General features: G+C 43.6%; 1 protein-coding gene across 11 annotated transcripts in view; it reads right to left on the bottom strand.

Annotated features, from left to right (window-relative positions):
- Positions 1 to 9,413: 9,413 nt before the first annotated feature.
- The window catches only part of PCED1B (PC-esterase domain containing 1B), a 160,257-nt gene continuing 145,100 nt past the window's right edge, over positions 9,414 to 24,570 (bottom strand). For 7 of the 11 annotated variants that reach the window (XM_054527184.2, XM_063712133.1, XM_054527183.2 and 4 more), the window contains 2 exons: positions 22,095 to 22,210; positions 9,414 to 11,066 (listed from right to left, as the gene is read on the bottom strand). In XM_054527184.2, coding sequence (XP_054383159.1) covers positions 9,711 to 11,066; positions 22,095 to 22,210 — 1,472 coding nt within the window. In that variant the 3' untranslated portion in view covers positions 9,414 to 9,710. Of the gene's footprint in view, positions 11,067 to 22,094; positions 22,211 to 22,458; positions 23,926 to 24,570 lie in introns of those variants that run through there. The other 4 variants (XM_063712136.1, XM_054527186.2, XM_063712137.1 and 1 more) reach the window with 2 other exon arrangements.

The following is a 24,570-nucleotide window of genomic DNA, read 5'->3' as shown; positions in this document are numbered from 1 at the left end:
ACACTCTGACAACAATTTTCTTGAATACTCTTATAATATGGTTTTCTTATTAAATCTTTTTCTCTAGCCATGAACATTTTATGAAGTTCCTCATACAAAATCAACATTTTTTATTGAGTTAACAAATATGTACTTGCCAATAAACAAATAAGAGACCAATATATCATTTGCCAACTCACAGATACATAAATAACCTTACCTTGATGTGTAAACATTTATTTATTGGTTGATTAAAAAAGATACAATCCCAAAGTGAAGATGACTCAGCATGCAAACGAGTGTTTTTACCTTTGCCTTTACTAACTGGCACAATGGGCTAGGTTTAGAAAGTATAGGGAGGCTATAGGTCACCTCTATCTGTCTTAGTTCTTAAGAGGGATCTTCAGCTGCATCTAGGAATCAAATTGACACAAGGCAGATTAACAGAAGAAAAACATACAAGTTTTATTCTTCTTATTATTATTATTTTGAGACAGAGTCTAGATGTGTCACCCAGGCTGGAGTGCAATGGCACGATCTTGGCTCACTGCAACCTCTGCCTCCCGTGTTCAAGTCATTCATTCTTGTCTCAGCCTCCTGAGTAGCTGGGACTACAGGCATGCGCCACCAGCCCAGCTAATTCTTTGTATTTTTTTAGTAGAGATGGGGTTTCACCATGTTGGCCAGGCTGGTCTCAAACTCCTTACCTCAGGTGATCCACCCACCTTGGCCTCCCAAAATGCCCAAGCACAGGCATGAGCCACTGCGCCTGGCCCAGTTTTTTTTTTTTTTTCACATGTGTACTTGGGGACCCTCACGAGAGTGAAGATCTGAAGAAATGGCCAAAGCAGAAAGCTTTTACATGTTTTAGAAAAAGAATCATAAATTTGTGAAGAGATAGGCCAGGGGCAGTAAATTCAAAGGGAGTCATTAGGAGACCTACGGGAGTGTGTAAAGCTAGTGGAAGATAAGGGTTTCTTCAACAGGTTTATTTGTACAGATCCATTGCAGCAACAATTCTTGGTCTTTGGAGATAAGGGTTATTTTCTTGCCACAGTATGAGGAAGGCACCCTCCTCAAAGGAATTTTCATGGCTTGCCACATGAAGGAAAGGACAGGTCAGATAACTCTTTCTGCAGTTACAGTTTCTCAAGTGCTTGTAGCTTGAAATAATCAAAGTATCAAATTGGCATATGTTGGGAGTGGATCGTCCTGAACTCCTTCAAATGCCATACCTAATTCCCAATCTTTGACTTCTTTCCATCCTTGAAACCAAGACCAATTATCCTCTATCTGCAGATTAATCTTCACCGGATCTATATCGTTGCTGTCTGTCCAGCTGTGAGCTTATTTCCCCATGCTGATAGTCGGGCTCTTGGGTTATTTCAAAGACCGGCTTCTAAATAAAACCTCATTTCAGATGAGTGTCATGTCTTTTTCCCATTCCTGGGTCATAGTCAGTAGAGCCCCAACTAACTGGGAGGGGCAGTCTGAGGGTAGAGTCCTGTTATACCCACTGTCATACTTCATGGTACCCAGGCTTTCTGTAAGAAGTGTATCTTGGGGTAAACAAATAGCCCCAGTTGATGACAAAAAGAATCTCTCTCTCTTTTTTTTTTTCAAGATAGAGTCTCACTCTGCTCCCCAGGCTGCAGTGCAATGGCACCATCTCTGCTCAGTGCAACCTCCGCCTCCTGGGTTCAAGGTATTCTTGTGCCTCAGCCCCCTGAGTAGCTGGGATTATAGGCGCCCATCATCATGCCTGGCTAATATTTGTATGTTTAGTGGAGATAGGGTTTCGCCATGTCGGCCAGGCTGGACTTGAACTCCTGGCCTCAGGTTATCTGACTGCCTTGGCCTCCCAAAATGCTGGGATTACAGGCGTGAGCCACCGCGCCTGGCCAAAAATCTCTTTACAAGAGAATGCCAGCTAAGAAATGTATAAGGAATGGTAAAATGAGAAAAATGACCATTTTCCCACCCCTAATGAAGTAATTGTTTCAAACAAGAATGATCAATGGGTGCTAAAACAGTTACGTGAAAGATTAGGAAGACAGGCTATTAGCTCGTGCCTACAATTCCAGCTACTTGGGAGGCTGAGATGGGAGGATCACTTGAGCCCAGGTATTTAAGACTAGCCTGGGCAACATGGCAAGACCCCGTCTCTACTTTTTTTTTTTAAAGATTGATGAAGAATTGAAGTATGTATATGGTACCAGTGTATCACCTCACAAGATGCTTGCTGGGCACACCCCACAAGTTGTAACTGGACAAACAAAACTTTTAAGTAGAGGCCTCTGGCTGTTTTCCTTTTTACTTGGTGATCAATCTCAGCATCTAATTCTGGGAAAACAATTCATGTGTCTCTGGTTGTGGTGCAATATGAAGTACACTGTCTTGCCTATGAAATATCCTAGCAAAAATGTTTCACTTGAATCTAATTAAGACTTAAGATCTAACATTCACTTTAAAAGAAATACAGGGGATAGGCCAGGCGCCGTGGCTCACTCCTGTAATCCCAGCACTTTGGGAGGCCGAGGCAGGTGGAGCACAAGGTCAGGAGTTCAAGATTAGCCTTGCCAAGATGGCGAAACCTCTTCTCTACTAAAAATACAAAAATTAGCCAGGTATGGTGGCAGGCACCTATAATCCCAGCTACTTGGGAGGCTGAGGCAGAGAATTGCTTGAACCAAGGAGGCAAAGGTTGCAGGGAGCCAAGACTGCACCACTGCACTCCAGCCTGGGCAACAGAGTGAGACTCCATTTCAAAAAAAAAAGAAATACAGAGGATAAAGTAAAGTTTAAATAGCACCATGAAGAAATCATTAGACAAATCCAGAAAGTGGAATATTCCACAGGATAAGTCTTTTCAACAAGTTAATGTCTTAGAAAAAAGAAAAAAAAAGACACTGTGTGTTGGGTTCTATTTAGCTTAAAAGAGATTTGAGAGGCATAAAAGCCAATGCAATGAGTGATTCTTTAGTGGATCCCAGTTTGAATAGATGCAGAAAACATTTCTGGGACTGAGTATCAGATAATATCAGCAACTTATGTCAATTTTGTTAGATATGATACTAATCCTGCAGTTATGTGGGAAAATGTCCTTATTTCCAACATATGAAATATTTATAGATGAAATATTATTAACTAATTTACTTTAAAATACTTCAGAAAAAAGATGAACTGGCAAAATATTAACAATGGTTAAATCTAGGTTATAGTTATATGATTCTATGTTTTGTTTCTTTGGAAGAATAAAAAAAGTGGTGGTTTTCAAAGTGTAGTCCTCCTCATCTGAGAACTTACTGGAAATGCAACTTCTAGGGAACTACTCTAGACTGAGTCAGAAACTTGGGAAGACGGGTGGTTGGGGGACAGCAACAGTGTCCTAACAAGTACACCCAGAGATTCTGATGCACAGTAAATAGTTCGAGAGCCACTGCCTTAGGGCTGGTGCAGGTAGGGAAGAGTGGATGGTAGGGAAAGGATCAAGCTGGTGGTGATACATCATTATCGGGAGGAAATACAAGACTACTTGCCAAAAATTAGCCCATGCTATGTAGACATGGGAGTAGGAAGTAAAGACAAGCCCAGCTCAAGAAGCCAGGAAACAGTCAAGTCAAAGAGGTATCATGATTACAGGGCCCAAGAGGGTACCTGCCCAGGGCCTAGATGAGACTTGTCAGGTCACATGGGCTGGTTATGTCTTTTCTTCCAAGGATGTTCAGCTCATCTACAGGAGCTCCTGCTGGTGCTCTCATTCTTCTAAGATAGGCCTTTTCCTAGGGACTGGAGTCTGCTTCTAACAACATTGTTAAGTGTTGATAGAGTGTGCTGCTGTTGAATGACTCTCTGCTCAGCTTCAGAATACTGTTTATTCTCTATTCCCAATTACCACGTTCCACTGGGTTATGTCTTGGGATATTCTGTGACCCTGTGCCAAGCATTGAATACCTGGGCTGGAACTCTTCTGCTGCACACCGTACTCCACAGTCTGGACTGGACGTGGCCCAGAACTTATTATTAAGGTTGGCTGTCTCAGTCTCACATTTTAAAGGAAGAAGAGGGCAATCATTTTTGGTCCAGTTTATCCTACTTCAGCTAACCAGCCATTCCCACGCTTGTCCCAGGCTTACCTAACAAATATTAGCTCTTGTTTGAGCACTGCTTATTACAATGCTACATCAGAAAAGGGCTTTGTATATAAAATATCACTCACAAACCTTCTTTTCTCTTCACTTACCCTTACTATTTTATTTGGCATTCTCTAGAATATTATTTCCCAAAATATGTTTTTAACAAGATGCTAAGGCTGGGCACGGTGGCTCATACCCATAATCCCAGCACTTTGGGAGGCCAAGAAGTGAAGATCACTTAAGGCCAGGAGTTCGAGACCAGCTTAGGTAACATAATGAGACCCCATTTCTAGAAAAATTAAAACAAGCCGGGCACAGTGGCTCATGCCTGTAATGCCAGCACTTTGGGAGGCTGAGTGGGTGGATCACGAGGTCAGTAGATTGAGACCAGCCTGACCAACATGGTGAAACCCTGTCTCAACTAAAAATACGAAAATTAGCCGGGTCCGGTGGCGGGCGCCTGTAATCCCAGCTACTCTGGAGGCTGAAGAAGGAGAATCGCTTGAACCCGAGAGGCAAAGATTGCAGAGAGTCGAGATCACGCCACTGCATTCCAGCCTGGGTGACAGAGCAAGAATCTGTCTCAAAAAAAAAAAGAAAAAGAAAAATTAAAATAAACAAAAAAATAGCTGGGAGTGGTGGCATGTGCCTGTAGTCCCAGTTACTTGGGAGGCTAAGGCAGGAGGATCACTTGAGCTAGGAGTTGGTGGCTGCAGTTAGCTATGATCACGCCACTGCACTCTAGCCTGGTGACAAAGTGAGATCCTATCTCTAAAAATAATGAATAAATAAATAAAAGACGCTACATATGAAAATTGTTCTGGGTTAAACACATCTTGGGAATACTAAGTTAAACACACTTAGTCAAGTTTATTTCATGCAGAACTTCTCAGAGCCTCTAATCTATTAAAGGTCATTGTGAATTTCCGCATGAAGCAATTTTACAAACATCCTTTTACAAACATCCTTGCCTATAGAATGCATATGGAGTAAAACCTATGGGTCAAAGGGACATGTTTTAGGAAACGTTTCTTTAAAGTTAAATGGGTAAAGTCTTGTGACAAAAACTACAGATGCTCCTTAACTTACAAAGGAGTTAAGTCTTCCGATAAAAACTACAGATGCTCCTCAACTTACAAAGAGGTTATGACCCATCATAAGCTGAAAATATTGTAAATCAAAAATGCACTTAATTCCCCTAACCTTCTGAACATCATAGCTTAGTCTACCCTACCTTAAATGTGCTCAGAACACTTGTATTAGCCTCCAATTGGGCAAAATCATTTGGCAACACAGGACACTGTAGAATATCTATCAGTTGTTACCTTCGTGATGGCATGGCTGACTGGGAGCTGCTGCGGCTGTGCTGCTCAGCATTGAGAGAGATTATTGGAGTGTTTTGTTTTGTTTTGTTTTTTCAGAGAGGGTCTCACTCTGTTGCCCAGGCTGGAGTGCAGTGGTATGATCACAGCTCACTGCAGTCTTGAACTCCTGGGCTCAAGCCTCAGCTCCTACCTCAGCCTCCTGAGTAGTTGGGACTACAGGCACTTGCCACCATGCCTGGCTAATTTTTAAAAAATGTTTATATAGAGATGGGGGTCTCACTATGTTGACCAAGCTAGTCTCAAACCTGGGCTCAAGCCTGCCAAAGTGCTGGGATTACAGACGTGAGCCACCACACTCGCCCTTTAGACCACTTTTTAATGAATGCATATTGCTTTCCCACCATTGTAAAGTTGAAGAATCGTACATTGAAACTTTGTAAGTCAGAGACTGTCTGTATATCTATAAAATTAAGCATGCCATGGTAGAGCTCTTTCTTGAGTTATGAGAATGAGAGTATTATTCCTGGAGTTTATGGAAACAAATATACAATAGTTTAAAAAACGGTAATTTCTTCCTCTCGCATGCATCTTTTTTTTCTTTTTTTTGAGACATTGTCTCGCTTTGCGTCCCAGGCTGGAGTGCAGTGGCGCAATCTCGGCTCACTGCAAGCTCCACCTCCCGGGTTCACGTCATTCTCCCGCCTCAGTCTCCCGAGTAGCTGCGACTACAGGCGCCCGCCACCACGCCCAGCTAATTTTTTGTATTTTTAGTAGAGACAGTTTCACCGTGTTAGCCAGGATGGTCTCAATCTCCTGTCCTCGTCATCCGCCCGCCTCGGCCTACCAAAGTGCTGGGATCACAGGCATGAGCCACCGCGCCCGGCTTCACATGCATCTTAAGGATTTAAGTTTTTGAAACAACTTACCTTTGCAGAAGTGAACATAAAATTGTCGAAGAGACGGGCGGCCGCTTTGTACAACGCCAGATTTAACCGTGAATGTTGCCTCCTGGCAGCAAGAGCAAGAGCTCTGTGGCTGACCGTGAAGGGCTGTTGTTAGTCCTACTCTGGGAGGGAAGGTTTGGTTTGTTTTCAAATGCTGGACCTTGCTTTCTTTGTACATATGGAAAAATATTGTTACAGCTTTAAAATCTGGCCTTTGATATAATATATTAGTATAAAATCTTGTGAGAAACATGCTGCTTCGATGATGTCAATGTAATCATTAATTTTACTTTTCCAGGAAATTTAAGACAAGAATCAAGTATGTAAATCTGTGAGTGCTGTCATTTCTTGAGGATGGAAAATAGGCCAAATGAATCCTGCATTCTAAACCTCAACAGTGGAGCAATAATTTCTCGCACAAATGCTGAATAGTTTTGGTTCTTTTTACCAGACAATAGCTTGATTCACTGCTAGGTTTCCTCATTTAAGGAGCAAGGTGAAAATAGCAAATATGGGCAAAGAAGAAAGCTCTAGGCTGGAAGATAAAGGCCAGGATATGTATGAAATTAAAGGCAAGCATTCACTGAATGTGCTGTCTGAGTCTTACTCCCAGCAGGTGGAGGGGTGGGGTGAGAGGAAGAGGGCTAGCCACCCAGCATAATTTAGGTAAAGTTATGGGCATGTTCTGCAGACATTTTCTAAGTAATCAAATGCTGCTCAATTTTTATTTTTTCACAATAGCTGTTTGGGCTGATGTTGCTCAGTCTTAATACAAACTGCATTCTTAGTTGAGTACTGAATGTGAGTGAATTATGTGCTTGAACATTGAACTAAAGCATAAATACTTGAAAATCTCTTTATCAGGCACTGTGCTAGTAGGCCTTGGGAAGTCCAGAGTAAACAAGACTCATGGAACTTTCATTCTAGTAGGGAGGCTAACAAGCAACTCCTGAAGCCATTGCAGAGTGAGGTAAGCCATACAAAGAAAATAAAGAGTGCTATGACAGATCATCACAGTACTTTCAGATGAAATGGTCCTGAAAGGCCTTTTAGGAGGGAACTTGCAAGGTGAGAATGGAAGGATGAGTTAGGAATTAAAAGACCTAGGAAGTACGGGATATAGAACAATGCGGTAAAGGAAATAGCAAGTGCAAAGGCCGAAGTTATAAAAGAGCTTGTTGCGCTGTATCAACAGAAAGAAGTCCTGTGTGGTTGAAAGAATAAAGAGCAATAAAGAGAGTTCCAGAAGATGACATTGCCAGGGCAGGTAGAAGCCTGATCATGTTAGACAGACATAGAAAAGGTTTTATTTTGGAGTGATGGATTTCAGACTTCTGACTTCCAGAATTAGGAGATAAATGTGTGTTATTATAAGTCACCAAGTTTGCGGTGTTTTTTTACAGCAGCCACAGGAAATTAATACCCCTGTGAAGGAAAAGATTTCCCCTGTTCGAGTCTCCTTGCACTCCTACCCATCTGAGAGAAACAGAACTGTTGAGCAGTTGATGCAATTTCATCCATAATACTGTGGATTCACCATTGATTCAGCATCTGATCCTCAGCACTGTATATCTAAGAACTCATTCTCCTTTGTTCATCAGGCATGATCAGATTAAGGATTCATACACACTGACCTAACTCACAGGAGAGAGTTATAAACCAGAACACCAATTTATTGCCTTGTTCATGGAAATAGAAACACTAAAGGTGTCAGCTTACTCTGATCAGCAGCTAAACACTGTTCGGTGTTGATTGGGAAATATAAAGCCAGAATGAAGGCAGCTGGTTCATCTTGATGGCAAATGTTACCAAATCTCATAGTCTGGTGCCCTAATCTCCATGGGATTAGAACATTTACATTGACCAGAGAGGTTCTCTTTCTCCTGACTATGCTGGGACATTCTGGCAAATTCTGACTCATCATTCCCTTTCTAGAATCCTTAAAGACCATCATCATGCTGTTTCAACAATATTCCTTCAGATGTGTTACAAAGATTAAATGTTGATTTATGGTATCTCTAGAGATTTGGATTGTAGTCTCATCAGAAACATTTATTTATAAGCCATCTCTTCATTCACTCGTTGATTCATCCAGAAATGCTATTCAGTATTTATTAAGTGCCAGGCGTTGTGCTAAGATTTGAGACACAGAGATAAGATAAAGGCCCCATTCTCCAAGAATCTTGTTTTTTTAGTGGATTAAAAGCTGCTAATGTATTCCTTCTGTAGATATATATAATTTCACCAATTTCTTGTGACTTCATGAACCTCATTTTTGCAAGACAACATGTCCTAATTCAAATTTAGGGATGGTGGTATTGGGGAGCTACAAACCAGTCAAATCAATTCAATGAAAAATCCTATTATTTGAACAATTTTAATCGCATCTGATTTTGACTATTTTATCTAAGTATTAACATTTCACTAGTTGAGTGTTACAATGAGCCTAGCATTTAAACAGTCTTAGTTATGTTAACATTCTTAAAAACAGAGAAGTGGCGGCCAGGCGCGGTGGCTCATGCCTGTAATCCCAGCACTTTGGGAGGCCAAGATGGAATGATCACCTGAGGTCGGGAGTTCGAGACCAGCCTGACCAACATGGAGAAACCTTGTCTCTACTAAAAATACAAAATTAGCCAGGCGTGGTGGTGCATGCCTGTAATCTCAGCTACTCGGAAGGCTGAGGCAGGGGAATCGCTTGAACCTGGGAGGAGGAGGTTGCAGTGATCTGAGATCGTGCCATTGCACTCCAGCCAGAGCAACAAGAGCAAAACTCCGTCTAAAAACAAACAAACAAACAAAAAAACAACCATCAGATCTTGTGAGACTCACTCATTATCATGAGAACAGCATGGGGAAACCACTCCCATGATTCAATTACCTGCACGTGGTCCCGCCCTTGACACATGGGGATTATTACAATTCAAGATGAGATTTGGGTGGGGACACTGAGACAAACCATATTAAGAACTAATTGTTTAATGGAGAAGCATCCATTAAATATACGCACATGCAAAACCCACAACTACTTCTGTGCAACTTCTTTATTTCCATTTTATTTTTACACAAAGGCAAAGAGAATAGGAGTGGGGAGGCAGGAATAACACTGGGTCACCCCCAGGAAGTGAGGAAGAGGCTGCAGCCAAGAAGAATGAGTCAGACTGCTCTTCCTTGGCTTTCTTGGTAACAGCAATGAACAAAAAGAAACCAGGCATGGACTCCAGGCTTAAGTTAACAAGGTCAGTCTGTTCAGGCCAAGCAATGGAAAGGAAGCGTCAGATCTGTCCAATCCATGTTCACAAAGAGGAAATAAGGCCTAGGTCCGTCTATTGAGGCCTTGGCTCTGGATTGGCTGGGGCCCTTCTCTTTGAAGGTCGAGGCCGCTGTCCCCAGGGCACATAGGGGCCACGGGGACGATACCTGCCAAAACCCCTATGGACCACTGGGGCAGACCGCTGATAACCGGGTGTGGGGAAGAAGGGCATAGGCAGCTGAGGACCAACCATAAAGTTGTCTTCGAAGAAGAAACCTGCATGGGCTGATGAGGGGACATCTGAATGGCAATAGAATTGATCCGACTGGAAAGTATGGTCTGAGGAAAAACAGGCATCTGGAGGACCCTGTGGGAACCGGGGCATTCCCTGGTGATGGAGAATGGGAGGATGAGGCTGTGGGGACAGGAGCGGGAGCAGCGGCAAGCGCTGGGGTGGGAACCCAAGCAGGGGGCGGTATGTGGGGGAAGGTAAGGGTGGGGACAGAGGTAAGGTCGGGTGATTTCTGTTGGCCTGGGGCGGCCCTTCAACTCTCGGGCCAGGTTTTTTCTTCTTGATCCACTCGCCCACGGGGTGGCGGTGGGGCAGTTCCACACCCCAGGCGTCGGCCACGTGGGCCAGCAGCAGCTGGGAGAGGCAGCGGTGCACAAGTCCATTCCAGTGCACCCCGTCGCACTGCAGGTTCTCCCTCGCGTGGCGGAAGTGGAAATGCAAGTCCAGTACATCGAAGTTATGTTTACGTGCCTCGGTGGCGCTGTGGAAGTTGGCTTTGACCACTTCGTTTTTCAGGAAGGTGGCTTTCTGCCGCTGGAGCTCGGGCGGAAGAAAACCCCCGGTGACTTCCTCGCCCACAGGCATGGCCGTGTTCCACACCAGGAGGCAAGACTCGGGCAGCACCTGGCCCAGGCACTGGAACAGGTTCTCCAGGTTCTCCAGGTAGCTTCTCCAGGAGTTCGGACCATACCTGGAGATGTCCCAGAGGCAGGAATTCATGATGACCAGGTCGGGGGCGTGCTCGCCTGACTGCAGCTCTTTCAAGATGGTCCGGAGGTAATCGGAGTACACGCGGGTGAGGAAGTAAAAACGCACCAGATGGTGGTCGGAGCGGAACTCGCGGACCTCACGGTAGTTACGGCCGTTGTGCATGAGGCCCCGCTGGCCTCCGTCCACCAGCTCATCTTGTTCGAAGTTCAGCTCCCCCCTTGCTCTAAGCTGCCCGGGAGTGAGCAGGCGGTCCTTCTGCAGCAGAAGCACCAGGTCCTTGTATACTGCCCTATGCACAGAGTCCCCCAGGATGACCACGAACTTATTGTGAAGCAGCTGCCGCACTTCGGAGGCCCGCAGAAGGATCATGACGCCCAGGGCGCACAGCCTAGCTCCTTCCTTTGCACATGGTGGCGCTGCAGATGGCTAGGACAGAAGGAGAGAACGGCTGGGAGGGACTCACCTCTGGGCGGAGCGCCCAGTGCAGGTTGCGGGTAGGGAGACCATGGGGAAGGGGATGGCGCCGTGGTCTCTGCCCTGAGGGAGTGGACCTGGAGTGCCCGCATAGCAGGCTCCACCAAGCCCGGACCTGGGAGACTGGCGAGAGGGCAGGAAGGGAGCCAAAAGCCTCCTTTGTCTAGTCGCAGTTTAGGCCTGGGTCTTGACCTCTGAATGGCCTGAGGCTGCTGTTGGAGGCTCGGGTTCCACCTGGTGGGGAGGAGCTAAGCACGATCCACCCTCCCTAGGGATGAGAATGCTAGCAGTATGCCTAGCCAAGAGCCTGGAAGCAGCCCAGAAGCCTAAGTGGAGATGGTTAGCGCTATGCCACTGTTAGATAATGAGGACCCCAAGTAAGCAAGGACATGGAGAATGTTTGTGATGTAATGTTAAGTGGAATAAGTTACATCCCATACTGAATGCCCCATCACTTAAACTATATAAAAGAGATATGCATAGATAACATTGAAAGGAAATATGTAAAAACATATCTTCATAGAATAGGATTATGGTTGACTTCCCTTCCCTTTTATTTTTGTAAATATTCTTTATAGTCTTATGTCGCTTGTTATAACTTTAAAAGAATTAAATGAAACGCAACAGGTAACACAAAGAAAGAGTACCTGTGCTAGATCAAGAGCATAAAAACAGGCCGCGTGCGGTGGGATTACGCCTGTAATCCCAGCACTTTGGGAGGCCGAGGACGGTGGATCACCTGAGGTCGGGAGTCCGAGATCAGCCTGACTAACACAGAGAAACCCCGTCTCTATTAAAAATTCAAAATTAGCCGGGCGTGGTGGCGCATGCCTGTAATCCCAGCTACTTGGGAGGCTGAGGCAGGAGAATTGCTTGAACCCGGGAGGCAAAGATTGCCAGTGAGCCGAGATCGCACCATTGCACTTTAGCCTGAGCAAGAAACTCCGTCTCAGAAAACAAACAAAAACAAAAAACCCCCCTAAAAACAGATTTCTTTTACAAGGAAGTAGCTGTTTCTCATCAATAGGACTGAGAAAAATCAAGCTAAAACTGGAAATAATTTGAATACATTGCAGCTGTAATATTCTTTGCTTTACATTTGAAGAGAACCGGAATATGCCACCCCAAAATGTGCGCTTTAGCATGAGGATTATTTTGAGCAGAAAGCAAATGAAAATCGACAGATGCAGGAAGAGTTATCTGCCCTCTTCTTATCTGCCCTAGAATCAGGGCATATATTTCCCTTTCAGGAAGGTAAACACCCTTCCCCCAACCAGGGAAAGAAGAGCAACTCTTATCAATCAGACAGGTTATCATCCTTTTCACCAAGGACAGGGAATGGACACCAAGATGATTTTTCATAAATAGACCTTACTACAATAGCCCTTATCTTCCATGAGCTCCCCCCATTTATTTCCCAGTCACTTCCCCACAATTCATTATCCCTTAAAGCCCAAAGCCCCTTGAGTTTCACTGTTTTCCGGTGCACTCCCTGCCTGCAAATATTAATTTAAAAATAGTGGCGGCTCAAGCCTGTAATCCCAGCACTTTGGGAGGCCAAGGAGGGCGGATCACGAGGTCAGATCGAGACCATCCTGGCCAACACGGTGAAACCCCGTCTCTATTAAAAATACAAAAAATTAGCCGGGAGTGGTGGTGGGCACCTGTACAGACTGAGGCAGGAGAATGGCGTGAGCCTGGGAGGCGGAGCTTGCAGTGAGCCAAGATTGTGCCAAAAATTGTGGTGGGCGCGGCGGCTCACGCCTGCAAACCCAGCACTTTGGAAGGCCAAGGTGGAAGGGATCACTTGAGCTCAGGAGTTCGAGACCAGCCTGGGCAACATGGCGAAACCCCATCTTTATACAAAAATTAACCAGGCATGGTGGCGCACGGCTGAGGCGGGAGGATGGCTTGGGCTCAGGAGGTTGAGGCTGCAGTAAGCAGTGTTCCAGCTACTTCACTCCCGCCTGGGCCACAAAGTGAGACACTATCGCTAAATAAATAAGTAAATAAGTAAAATTTCTAGGTCTGTATCTTGGCAACACACACACAACATAAATAAATAAAATTATGTGCCTTTTCTCCTGTTAATCTGTCTTTTGTTAGTTTAATCTATACGCCCCCAGGTACTGATGCTAAAAGAGTAGAGAAAAAGTTTTTTCTCTCCAACACATTGGATGCAATGTTAAAAGCTGTGAAACTCATCTTCAAAACTTCAGATTATTTCAAGCTGCCATTTACTCTTTATACTCTTTCCACATATCCACAGATGACTAAATAGTAGAAACACTAAAATACTGCTAACAGATTGCAAATGGGAGGAACATGGCATCCACTTCATCTACTGACACAAAAGCCTTGAAAATCAGGTGCGGCTTGAAATTTGTAAAATTTTATGCGTTAGTAAATATTTTAATAGATGTAGGAACATTCTAATAGGTGTGGGTGGATAGCTATTATTAAATTACACATTCAAGTTTTAAAAGCCATATATCCTATTTGTAGTTTTAAATGGGTACAAATACAAAAATGAAAATATTAAAACAGGTAGAATATTAAGTTTCATAAGAGAACAGTTGAAAATATTGACATCTTCCCCACAAAGAATCTTCATTAAATATTTTTGCTATCAGAATAAAAGTTTTGGCTGGGTGCAGTGGCTTATGTTTGTAATCCCAGCACTTTGGGAGACTGAGGCAGGAGGATTGCTTGAGACCAGGAGTTTGAAACCAGCCTGGGCAACATAGCAAGACCTTCATCTCCAAAATAGAAACAAACAAAGAAAAACAAAACAAAACTGAAGCAAACTTCAAATCCCTTTGGGACTCAAGCATGTTCATTTGCTTAGATTCATTTATTCCTCCAACTCACACTTAATAAGTGCCTACTATATGCTCCACATAGGGAGTATAAAGATAAGTAAAATATAGTCTTGCGCTCTAAAAGCAGATCAGAAATACCAGTTGATAATTGTACTATCATGTAGAAAGTTGTAAGGGCAATGAACTGTGAAAGTCTAGGGGTCTTTGGGAACAGTATTCCTTCCCACTCTAGACTCAAGTCTCCAAAGTGCAAAATGTGAAGACAGAAACGCTTTCCTATTGTTTTCAGGGCTCCCATGCCACCCCAGCTCGACGTGCCTTCTCTGGGCCAGCACTCTGGCCATAATCTGTGCCCTAATACACCTTCCCCTGTTAATACAGTTCTGTCCCAGAAGCTGACAGATCTGATAATTTAGTGCTGTCTCTGCTACAGTGTTACTTATGGAATGCTCTAATGCATTCTTTCTCTGGGAGTGAAGTGCCCTAGAGGTGGAAAGATATAAGTTCAAGTCCACTACTTAAAAACTGTCGGAAATGGAGGCACTTAAGAGTTGAAGGAAACTAGGGTATGTCACCCCAAAATATGCCTCTCTGATACAAATATTTTTGAGCGAAGATGCTTGAGAAGCAGCGGTGGCAGAGCGGGCCTCCAGATCTGCCCTTTCTTATCAAGCCATAAAAATTCCTGTGAAAAAGCGGCCTTCTCTGCACCAACACGAGAAGATAACCCTTGTTTCCAGTGACTTAAGAAGTGATGCTGCAATGAAGCTGTATAAATAAACTTACTGAAAAAACCCTTATCCTCCTCTAGCTTTACACCCCCCTCCATTTATCTCCTAGCGACTCCCCTGGAATTTACTACCCCCAGCTTATACCCCTTTGTCCTGTCATTTCTTCACAAAATGTGTAGTTCTTTGTCTAAAAGGTATAAAAGCTTTCTGCTTTGGCCATTTCTTGGGGTCTTCACTGTCTTATGAGAGTCCCCATGTACATGTAAAAAAATAATAAAACATACATGCTTTTCTTCAGTTAATCTGTCTTGCATTAATTTGGTTCCAAGCCCACCCGAAGATCCCACTTAAGAACTAAGATGGGCAGAGACTGTGCATAGCCCCCTCTACAGAGTATTAGCAAAGAGCATTGCATTTGGAATCGTACTACCAGGGTTTGAATCCTAACTCTTCTGTTTGCTAGTATTTTGAACTTGGGCAAGTTATTTAGTCTTCCTATGCCTTAATTTTCCAGATCTGTAAAATGGACCTATTAGTACACTTCATATATCTGATGTGAGGATTAAATGTAAACTGTTTATAATAATGCCTAACAAGTAGGAAGTGCTGATAAGTTAGTTATTATTATTAAAAGTTGAGCATCCCTAATTCAAAATGCCAAAATTCTCCCAAACCCAAAACTTTTTGAGAGCCAACATGATGCTCCAAGTTACACTGAACACATTCCTTTTTCACTATATTAATGGTATGTTGGTCAGGCGAGGAGGCTCACGACTGTAATCACAGCACTTTGAGAGGCCGAGGCAGGTGGATCACTTGAGACCAGGAGTTCAAGACCAGCCTGGCCAACATGGTGAAATCCTGTCTCTACGAAAAATACAAAAATTAGCCAGGCATGGTGGCACATGCCTGTAATCCCAGCTACTCGGAGGCTGAGGCAGGAGATCCCCTGAACCTGGGAGGCGGAGGTTGCTGTGAGCTGAGATCGCATCACTGCACTCCAGCCTGGGCGACAGAGTGAGGCTGTGTCTCAAAAAAAAGGGAAAAGTGTGTCATATTTTCTACTATTAAGTACTTACGTGTGAATAAGTGTAAGAAAATGATTACTTTGGCTGGGCGCAGTGGCTTACGCCTGTAATCCCAGCACTTTGGGAAGCCGAGGCGGGCAGATCACGAGGTCAGGAGATGGAGACCATCCTGGCTAACATGGTGAAACCCCGTCTCTACTAAAAGTACAAAAAATTAGCAGGGCGTGGTGGCAGGGGCCTGTAGTCCCAGCTACTCGGGAGGCTTTGGGAGAAGAATGGTGTAAACCCGGGAGGCGGAACTTGCAGTGAGCCGAGATCCTGCCACTGCACTACAGCCTGGGGACAGAGCGAGACTCCGTCTCAAAAAAAAAAAAAAAAAAAGAAAATGATTACTTGCTGGGTGCAGTGGCTCACGCCTGTAATCCCAGCACTTTGGGAGGCTAAGGCGGGCAGATCACGAGGTCAGTAGATTGAGACCATCCTGGCTAACACGGTGAAACCCCGTCTCTACTAAAAGTACACAAAAAAAAAAATTAGCCGGGCGTGGTGGCGGGCGCCTGTAGTCCCAGCTACTGGGGAGGCTGAGGCAGGATAATGGCGGGAACCCGAGATCGCACCACTGCACTCCAGCCTGGGCGACAGAGGGAGACTCCATCTCAAAAAAAAAAAAAGAAAATGATTACTTGTTGGTTGCCTCTGAACATATAAGCTGAGTCAGAAATGATGGTGATGTCAAACAACCACAGTCCACATGAGTGGTTAAGATTGTGACACCTTTGCTTTCTGATGGTTCAATGCACACAAACTTTGTTTCATGCACAAAATTTAAAGTATCGTATAAAATTACCTTCAGGCTATGTGTATATGCTGTATATGAAACATAAATGAATTTTGTGTTTCCACTTGGGCCCAATCCCAGCCTATGTATGGGCATCCCCATGTACATGCAAATATTCTGAAATCACCCAAAAATCTGAAATCCGAAACACTTTTGTTTTCTTTTCTTTTTTTTTTTTTTTTTTTTTTTTTTGAGAAGCAGTTTCGCTCTTGGTGCCCAGGCTGAAGTACAGTGGTGCAATCTCAGCTCACTGCAAACTCTGCCTCTTGGGTTCAAGCGATTCTCCTGTCTTAGCCTCCCAAGTAGCTGGGACTACAGATGTGCACCACCACGCCCAGCTAATTTTTTATATTTTTAGTAGAGATGGGGTTTCGCCATGTTGGCCAGCTGGTTTCGAACTCCTGACATCAGGTGATCCACCCTCCTCAGCCTCCCACATTGCTGGGATGACAGGTGTAAGCCACTGCGCCCCGCCTGAAACACTTTTTATTCCAAGCATTTTGGATAAAGGATGTTCAACCCATACTTAAGAAGTTTCAAAATACCAGGTTAATCATCAATAAAGAAGAGATTACAATATTTGTTCTGCTTGTTTGTCAGGGTTCTATGAAGATCAGATTAGATGATGCAAGTGAAATATTTTGGTTAAAACAAAATTAATGTTTATTGAACAGCTACTAGATCCCAGGTGCTTTACCAACATTACCTCTTCATGAGGTAACTTTTTTTTTTTGAGACAGAGTTTCACTCTGGTTGCCCAGGCTGGAGTGCAGTGGCGCAATCTCGGCTCACTGCAACGTCCGCCTCCCAGGTTCAAGCGATTCTCCTGCCTCAGCCTCCTGAGTAGCTGGGATTACAGGCATGCATCACCATGCCTGGCTAATTTTTGTAGTTTTTTAGTAGAGACGGGGTTTCACCATTTTGGCCAGGCTGGTCTTGAACTCCTGACCTCAGATGATCTGCCCGCCATGGCCTCCCAAAGTGCTTGGGATTACAAGCGTGAGCCACTGCACCTGGCCCTTTATTAGATAACTCTTATTCCCATTTTATAGGGAAAGATATTGATGTGATAGAGCTAAGATTTAGTCCAAAGTCTATCTCTAATAGAAGAAGGATCTTCTCTTATCTTTTTCTTATTCACAGTCAGGCAATCCTCTCCTCTGCCCAGGAGAGGTGCTCATGAAGGGAGGGGATGGGTGGTGAATGAGTATAATCCCATATTCTAATCTCAAGCAGGAGACATAAAAACACATAAAGACCTTGAATTCAGAAGTATCCAGGCAGGGCACGGTGGCTCATGCCTGTAATCTCAACACTTTGGGAGGCCAAGAAAGGCAGATCACCTGAGGTCAGAACCAGACTGGGCAACTTGGTGAAACCCTGTCTCTACAAGAAATACTAAAAATTAGCTGGGTATAGTGGCACACCCCTGTAATCCCAGCTACTCAGGAGGCTGAGGCACGAGAATTGCTTGAGTCCAGAAAGGAGGAGGTTGCAGCAAGCTGAGATAGCACCACTGAACTCCAGCCTGGACAACAGAGTGTAACTTTGTCTCAAAAAAAAAAAAAAAAGAAAAAAGAAAAAACAAAGAAGAACCAAAACACAGTTCTGCAGACTGACGACCTCACAGTGTCTGAGGACTTCTGGAGGTCCTATATCCTAACAAGTTCACTTAACCCACCCAAATGTTGCTCCAAGAGCTCAAGGCCAATATCTGACAAAAATGTTTACCTAAGAATGTCTTCTTCTTTTTTTTTTTGAGTCACAGTCTTGTTCTGTCACCCAGGCTGGAGTGCAGTGGCGAGATCTCAGCTCACTGAAACTTTTGCCTCTGGGGTTCAAGCAATTCTCGTGCCTTGGCCTCCAGATACCTGCAATTACAGGCACTTGCCACCATGCCTGGCTAATTTTTGTATTTTTAGTAGAGACGGGGTTTCACCATGCTGGCCAGGCTGGTCTCGAACTCCTCGTCTCAAGTGATCCACTCACCTCGCCCTCCCAAAATGCTGGGATTACAGGCGTGAACCACTGTGCCTGGCCTTATTATTCTTCTCTAATGGAACATGCAGCTATGACTGTGAGAAGGAAAGAGAGGGGAAAATGACTGGGAAGAAGTATTCCAGTTAGAACCCGAAATGGGGCCGGGCGCGATGGCTGTCGCCTGTAAGCCCAGCACTTTGGGAGGCTGAGGTGGGTGGATCACCTGGGGTCAGGAGTTCAAGACCAACCTGGCCAACATGCTGAAAACCCCCCTCTCTACAAGACTACAAAAATTAGGTGGGCATCATGGCAGGTGCCTGTAATCCCAGCCACTCGTGAGACTGAGGAAGGAGAATCGCTTGAACCTGGGAGGCGGAGATTGCAGTGAGCTGAGATCTTGCCATCTTGCTGCTGCACTCCAGACTGGGTGACAGAGTGAGACTCTGCCTCAAAAACAAAAACAAAAACAAAACAAAACAAACAAACAAACAGAAAAATCTGAAATGGAAATGAAGTTCTTGATAAAGAGGAGCACTGTAACTGTAACAGGATTAATGAAATCTGACACCCTCAAGACTATCATTTTGGGAAAGAATCCTAAGCTAAGAGACCAAGCATTAAAAATAAAACTTAACAAAACCAAAATGACTCTTTTAGGGGAGTGAATAGAAAAAAATAATTTGGAGACATAAACCTTCTCTGATTTTAAAAAAAAGGTCGATAGCATCCATTTTCAGAGCTCTTTTTATTTATAAAAAAAAAACAAAAAAAGGATTCGAAAATGGCCAGATCAGAGATCATTTTAGCCTAGGCATCTTTCTTCACTGCAGATTTGATAAGTACACTTATTCATTTTGGTAGCTATTTTATAGATTCACTCATTAACTTAATAAAGATCATGGAGAGCCAAATAGTGCACTGGGTGCAAGGACTAGGTATGAAAAGGCAATTTCGGCCAGGTGCGGTGGCTCATGCCTGTAATCCCAGCACTTTAGGAGGCCAAGGCGGGTGGATAACTTGAGATCAGGAGTTCAAGACCAGCCTGGCCAACATGTTGAAACCCCGCATCTACCAAAAATATAAAAAATTAGCCGGGTGTGGTGGCGTGCGCCTGTGATCCCAGCTACTCAGGAGGCTGAGGCAGGAGAATTGCTTGAACCCAGGAGGCGGAGGTTGCAGTGAGCGGAGATTGCACCAATGCACTCCAGGCTGGGCGGCAGAGCGAGACTCACTCCGTCTCAAAAAGAGAGGCAATCTCTTCTCTCAAGAGGAGGGGTAAGAAAATGGGCAGTTAAAGAGCTGGCTGCTAAAATGGATGTATGTAAATGAAGTACCTGAGACTGTTGGAAGAGTCAAGCCAGAGGAGGGAGGTTTATGAACAATCATTGCAACCTGATTCCAACTTCGAATTAAAACAGAATTTTTTTAAAGTTTCATGATAATTTTAAAAATCATAGTTATAAGTAGTTCCATTTTTTTTCTGTTTTCAAAGTAAATTTTGGGCTTAGGCTAAAGCTGTCACAGATATATGTATTAATAATATCTACTGCCACAATAAATTACTTTCCAGCATCTTGTTTATATTTCCCTGTTTGGGGATAATTAATTTTTTAATAGCTTCATAAGGTATGAATTACAACTCATTGACTATTGCTTTACAATGATCACAAACCAAACACATAACATTTATCTTTCATTAATGTTTTGTAGTAATTATGTTGATTTTTTCTTTTCTTATTGATCTTTAGTTACAAGAAGAGGTACACTGAAATAAGCCAGTTGCTTTAGAGATCCTGCAGAGAAGTTTTAAATCACAGAGATAGTCACTAACAATTAGGATGTTTTGATTCATTGTGGGAAGTACCTGTAACTAATTTATAAGTTTCTTGCATATGACTATCTTAATACAATATCGTACTGGGAATATAAATGGTTCATTTCCTTATAACCGCATTTTGGGGGATCTAACCAATAGTTTGAACTTTCCAAGATTCTCTTAAATTTTAGTGGAATGGATGGTACAGATAAGGAATTATTTTTAATGAGCTCACCTGTAAAATTTATCTATGTCTTAGCATTTGCTTAGTTTTCTAAGTGAATTTAAACTTGCCAAAAATTAAATTACATGCCATATACAGTTTTGAAAGAAAAAAGAAAAGCAAACAATTCGAACTTTTCTTTGGGAAAACTTAATGACTTGTGGACTGGGGATTCTCTAGAGACTCATATTTTGATTTGAGGCAAGTCAGTTAACATCCAATGACCTATACAACACCAAAGTGGAAGAAGAAATGCAGGCCTATTTTTAAAAGTGGCTTTAGGATCAAATAAAAAATACAGAAAAGTACTGAGAGATGCTATGCTGTGGTAAATAATGCAATAGAAAAATAATTGCCAGGCTGGGTGCAGTGGCTCAATTCTGTAATCCCAGCACTTTGGTAGGCCGAGACGGGTGGATCACTTGAGATCAGGAGTTCGAGACCAACGTGGCCAACATGGCGAAACCCCGTCTATACCCAAAATACAAAAATTAGCTGGGCGTGGTGGCACGTGCCTGTAATCCCAGATACTTGGGAGGCTGAGGCAGGAGAATCGTTTGAACCTGGGAGGTGGAGGTTGCAGTGAGCCAAGATTGTGTCACTGTACTCCAGCCTGGGCAACAGCGTGAGACTCTGTGTCAAAAAAAGAAAAAAAAGAAAAAAAGAAAAATAAGTGCCAAATAACCACTGGAAAGGCTGTTAACTGATTCGAATCCCCTAACTACATTGACCTCACTTCCTACGTAGGTCTCAGATTTGCAGTCCATTAATTAATTCCGTAAAAATTTAGAGAGCCCCTGTGTCTATCTACGGCTATGACAGCTGTTACTGCACATTTGGCTCGCATCCCTCAACAACGACCATGATTCCCCTGTGAACCCCTGCATCATGAAACCACGCCATATGGCCTGTATTTCTAAGGTGGTTATCCAGGTAGTCCTTAAACACATCTAAAATCATGCGAGATAAGTGAAAAACGGAAACTAGAATAAAGATCTTCAAACTGGGCTCCATGTAATCACAGGTTTACTTTGTGGAGGCAGGAATCACTGTGGGTATATTCAGTTTGTATTTGGGCCACAATCTGAAATTTGTAATTCTTTTTAAATAAACTATCAACAGAAGAATCTCAAACACTTTGAGTCTGAAAATTACCAAGTTTAAAAATTCTTAAAGCAGCATATTTTCCCATAATAATAGTCTAATATAAACAACGCCTATGAATTACAGAAAGAAATACAGAGAGCATTTTTATGAATGAAGTGGAGGTTCTTAATAACTGAAATGCAGGTAACTTCTATAAAAACCAAAAATAAAACTATGGACCATTAATTCCAGTGATCTCACTTTTTTAAACTTTTGTTTTACAGCCTTTTGTAAATATTCCCTAAAATAAATAATCAAAGCATTTCATAAACACAAAAGTATGATTTCAATCATGTACAGTCTATAGTAAACCTCTACATGATGGTCTTGCGTCATTATTCAAAGTATATTTGCTAACTTCCTACCTATTACCCCTTTAACACAAATGAAAGATACCAGAAGGTGGTGATCTGACTTTCGATTCCAGACAAAGAAGCCAGACGTGGACTCTGCCCCTGGACAGCTGCGTGCTCTTGGGCTGGTTGCCCACAGTTCTGAATCAGTTTCCTCTTCTGTAAAAAGGGAATAATATTACCTACCTCGTCAAATAATAGTGAAAATGAAAAGAGAGCTCGTACATCAAGGACCTAATACAAGGCCTGCCAGACAGTAGGCCCCTCTAATCCTTTGGCTCAGCAAGCCCTCCCACAATGATTCCAGAGAAAACACAGGCCTGCAGACAGAACCCTGTTTGAACTCTCTCCTCAAACCTTCAAATCCTCACCCTGCTTCCCACCCTCCTGCAACGGCTGAGAGGTACCTCCTTAGGCGTAAAGCTTCCTCAGCAGCTCAAGGACTTCGCTCCCGGATATCCCCCAGTGAGGGGATAATTTGCATTCTGCATTTTCTTTACCTTCTTTGGCCTGGATCCTTCTTTTTAGCATTAAACACATTCTAGTTTCTTGCTTTGAAAAAGAAAGGAAACATCTTTGACTCCACCTCCAGGACAGTCCTATCTTTTGCCTCCGCTCCAAGGCCACATTTAAAAAAAAAACTTGCTTGCACTGACTGGGTCTGGGTCTGGGTCTGGGCCCCACCTCCCACTCACTCCTCCGTTTACTTTAATTTGGCTCTGACTGCATCAAAGCAAAGGAATGTTTGTTAGTAAATCACCGATGATTTCCTTGTTGCTCCTTTCAGTGGCCACTTTTTGGTTCTTACAGTATGAGGGGTAGCGGCGCTACTGACTGCTCCCTCTGAGAAACCCAGCCCTCAAGTCCACGTATTTGTGACACCCTTCTATCCTGTCTTTCCCTAGTATCTTTTGAGGGTTTCTCTTTCTCTGGCAGTTCCCCAAATGTTGGTCTTTCTCTCTCTTTTTCTTATTTCTCCCTCCCTTCCAGGTCTTTCTCAAGGCCCACTGAAGGGCTCCTTTCTTCTCTTCTTCAACATTCTTATCCTCGTGTGTCCACCCATTTTCAGAGCGTCAGGAAATGAGGTAACCCTATGACCCTATTTGCCCCAACAGTTCTGGTTTCTGCCTGTTTCCCCAGAATGATTAGTAGCACCCCAAACCCTTAAGAGTCCTGGTTTGGATGGTTACAACGGACCATCCCCTTATCAATTCCCATTTGTATGCAGATGACTGAGAATTGGGGCAATAAAGCACATTGGCTGAGAGGGAGGGGCTCTGGGGTTGGCCCCCTGGGTTTAGATCCTGCTCCACTGCTTACTAGCCCTTGAGTCCCTGGGCCTGTTAAGCAACCCCTCTTCCCTGAAGAAACCTCATCAATAAAATGGGAACAATATTACTGCAGTTTTCCTAACAAGTGAGGGTTAAATGAACACATGTAAAGTTATTAGCATGACACCGCCACATTTTTAAGTGCTCAGTGAATGCAGCTATTATCTTTGTCTCTAACCCAGACCTGTCTCCTGAGTTCCAGACATATTCAGGTAGAGAGAATAAAGTTATCTGGGGTTGGGGGGTAGGAGGTAGGAAAAGCAGTCTATGCAAGCCCCTTTCACTTCCGAATTCTCTCTCTCTTTTTTTTTTTTTTTGTTTTGAGACGGAGTTTTGCTCTTGCTGCCCAGGCTGGAGCGCAATGGCGCAATCTCAGCTCACCACAACATCTGCCTCCTGGGTTCAAGCGATTCTCCTGCCTCAGCCTCCCAAGTAGCTGGAATTACAGGCACGTGCCACCACGCCCGGCTAATTTTTTTGTATTTTTAGTAGAGACGGGGTTTCTCCATGTTGGTCAGGCTGGTCTTGAACTCCTGACCTCAGGTGATCCACCCTCCTTGGCCTCCCAAAGTGCTGGGATTACAGGCGTGAGCCACCGTGCCTGGCTTTTTTTTTTTTTTTTTTTTAATTTTTTTTAAGAGACAGAGTCTCACTCTGTCACCCAGGCTGGAGTGCCATGTTGCGATCACGGCTCACTGCAGCCTTTATCTCTCAGATTCAAGAGATCCTTCTGCCTCAGCCTGCCAAGTAGTTGGAACCACGAGTGTGCATCGCATGCCTGGCTAATTTTTTTTAATTTTTTGTGGAGACAGGCTCTTGCTTTGTGGCCCAGTCTGGTCTTGAACTCCTGGTTTCAAGTAAACCTTCTGCCTTGGCCTCCCAAAGTGCTGAGATTACAGCCATAAGCCACTGCGCCTGGCCACTTCCCAATTCTCTAGACACTCATTTATCTTCCCATCAAACTGTGGCTGAATTTCTCAAGTAATTGTCTCGTGACCTTTGAACAGTCTCCCTAAAGGTAAATATTGCATTGACCAACAATGGGAATGATGGCAGCACATTCTCACCAGGCAATTTCAGAGAGCTGCTATATAATTTTTCTTGAAGCACTGGCTGGGAATACATAATTGGGTGGAAATAAACTTTGCTTCTGAAAGGTGTGGATAAAGTCATTTTTATTTTTGATGA

The sequence above is a fragment of the Pongo abelii genome, chromosome 10, assembly GCF_028885655.2.
Source record: "Pongo abelii isolate AG06213 chromosome 10, NHGRI_mPonAbe1-v2.0_pri, whole genome shotgun sequence".
NCBI classification, from domain to species: Eukaryota; Metazoa; Chordata; class Mammalia; order Primates; family Hominidae; genus Pongo; species Pongo abelii.
Note: the sequence above shows the minus strand (reverse complement) of the source record. Positions and strands in the feature narration are given on the sequence as shown.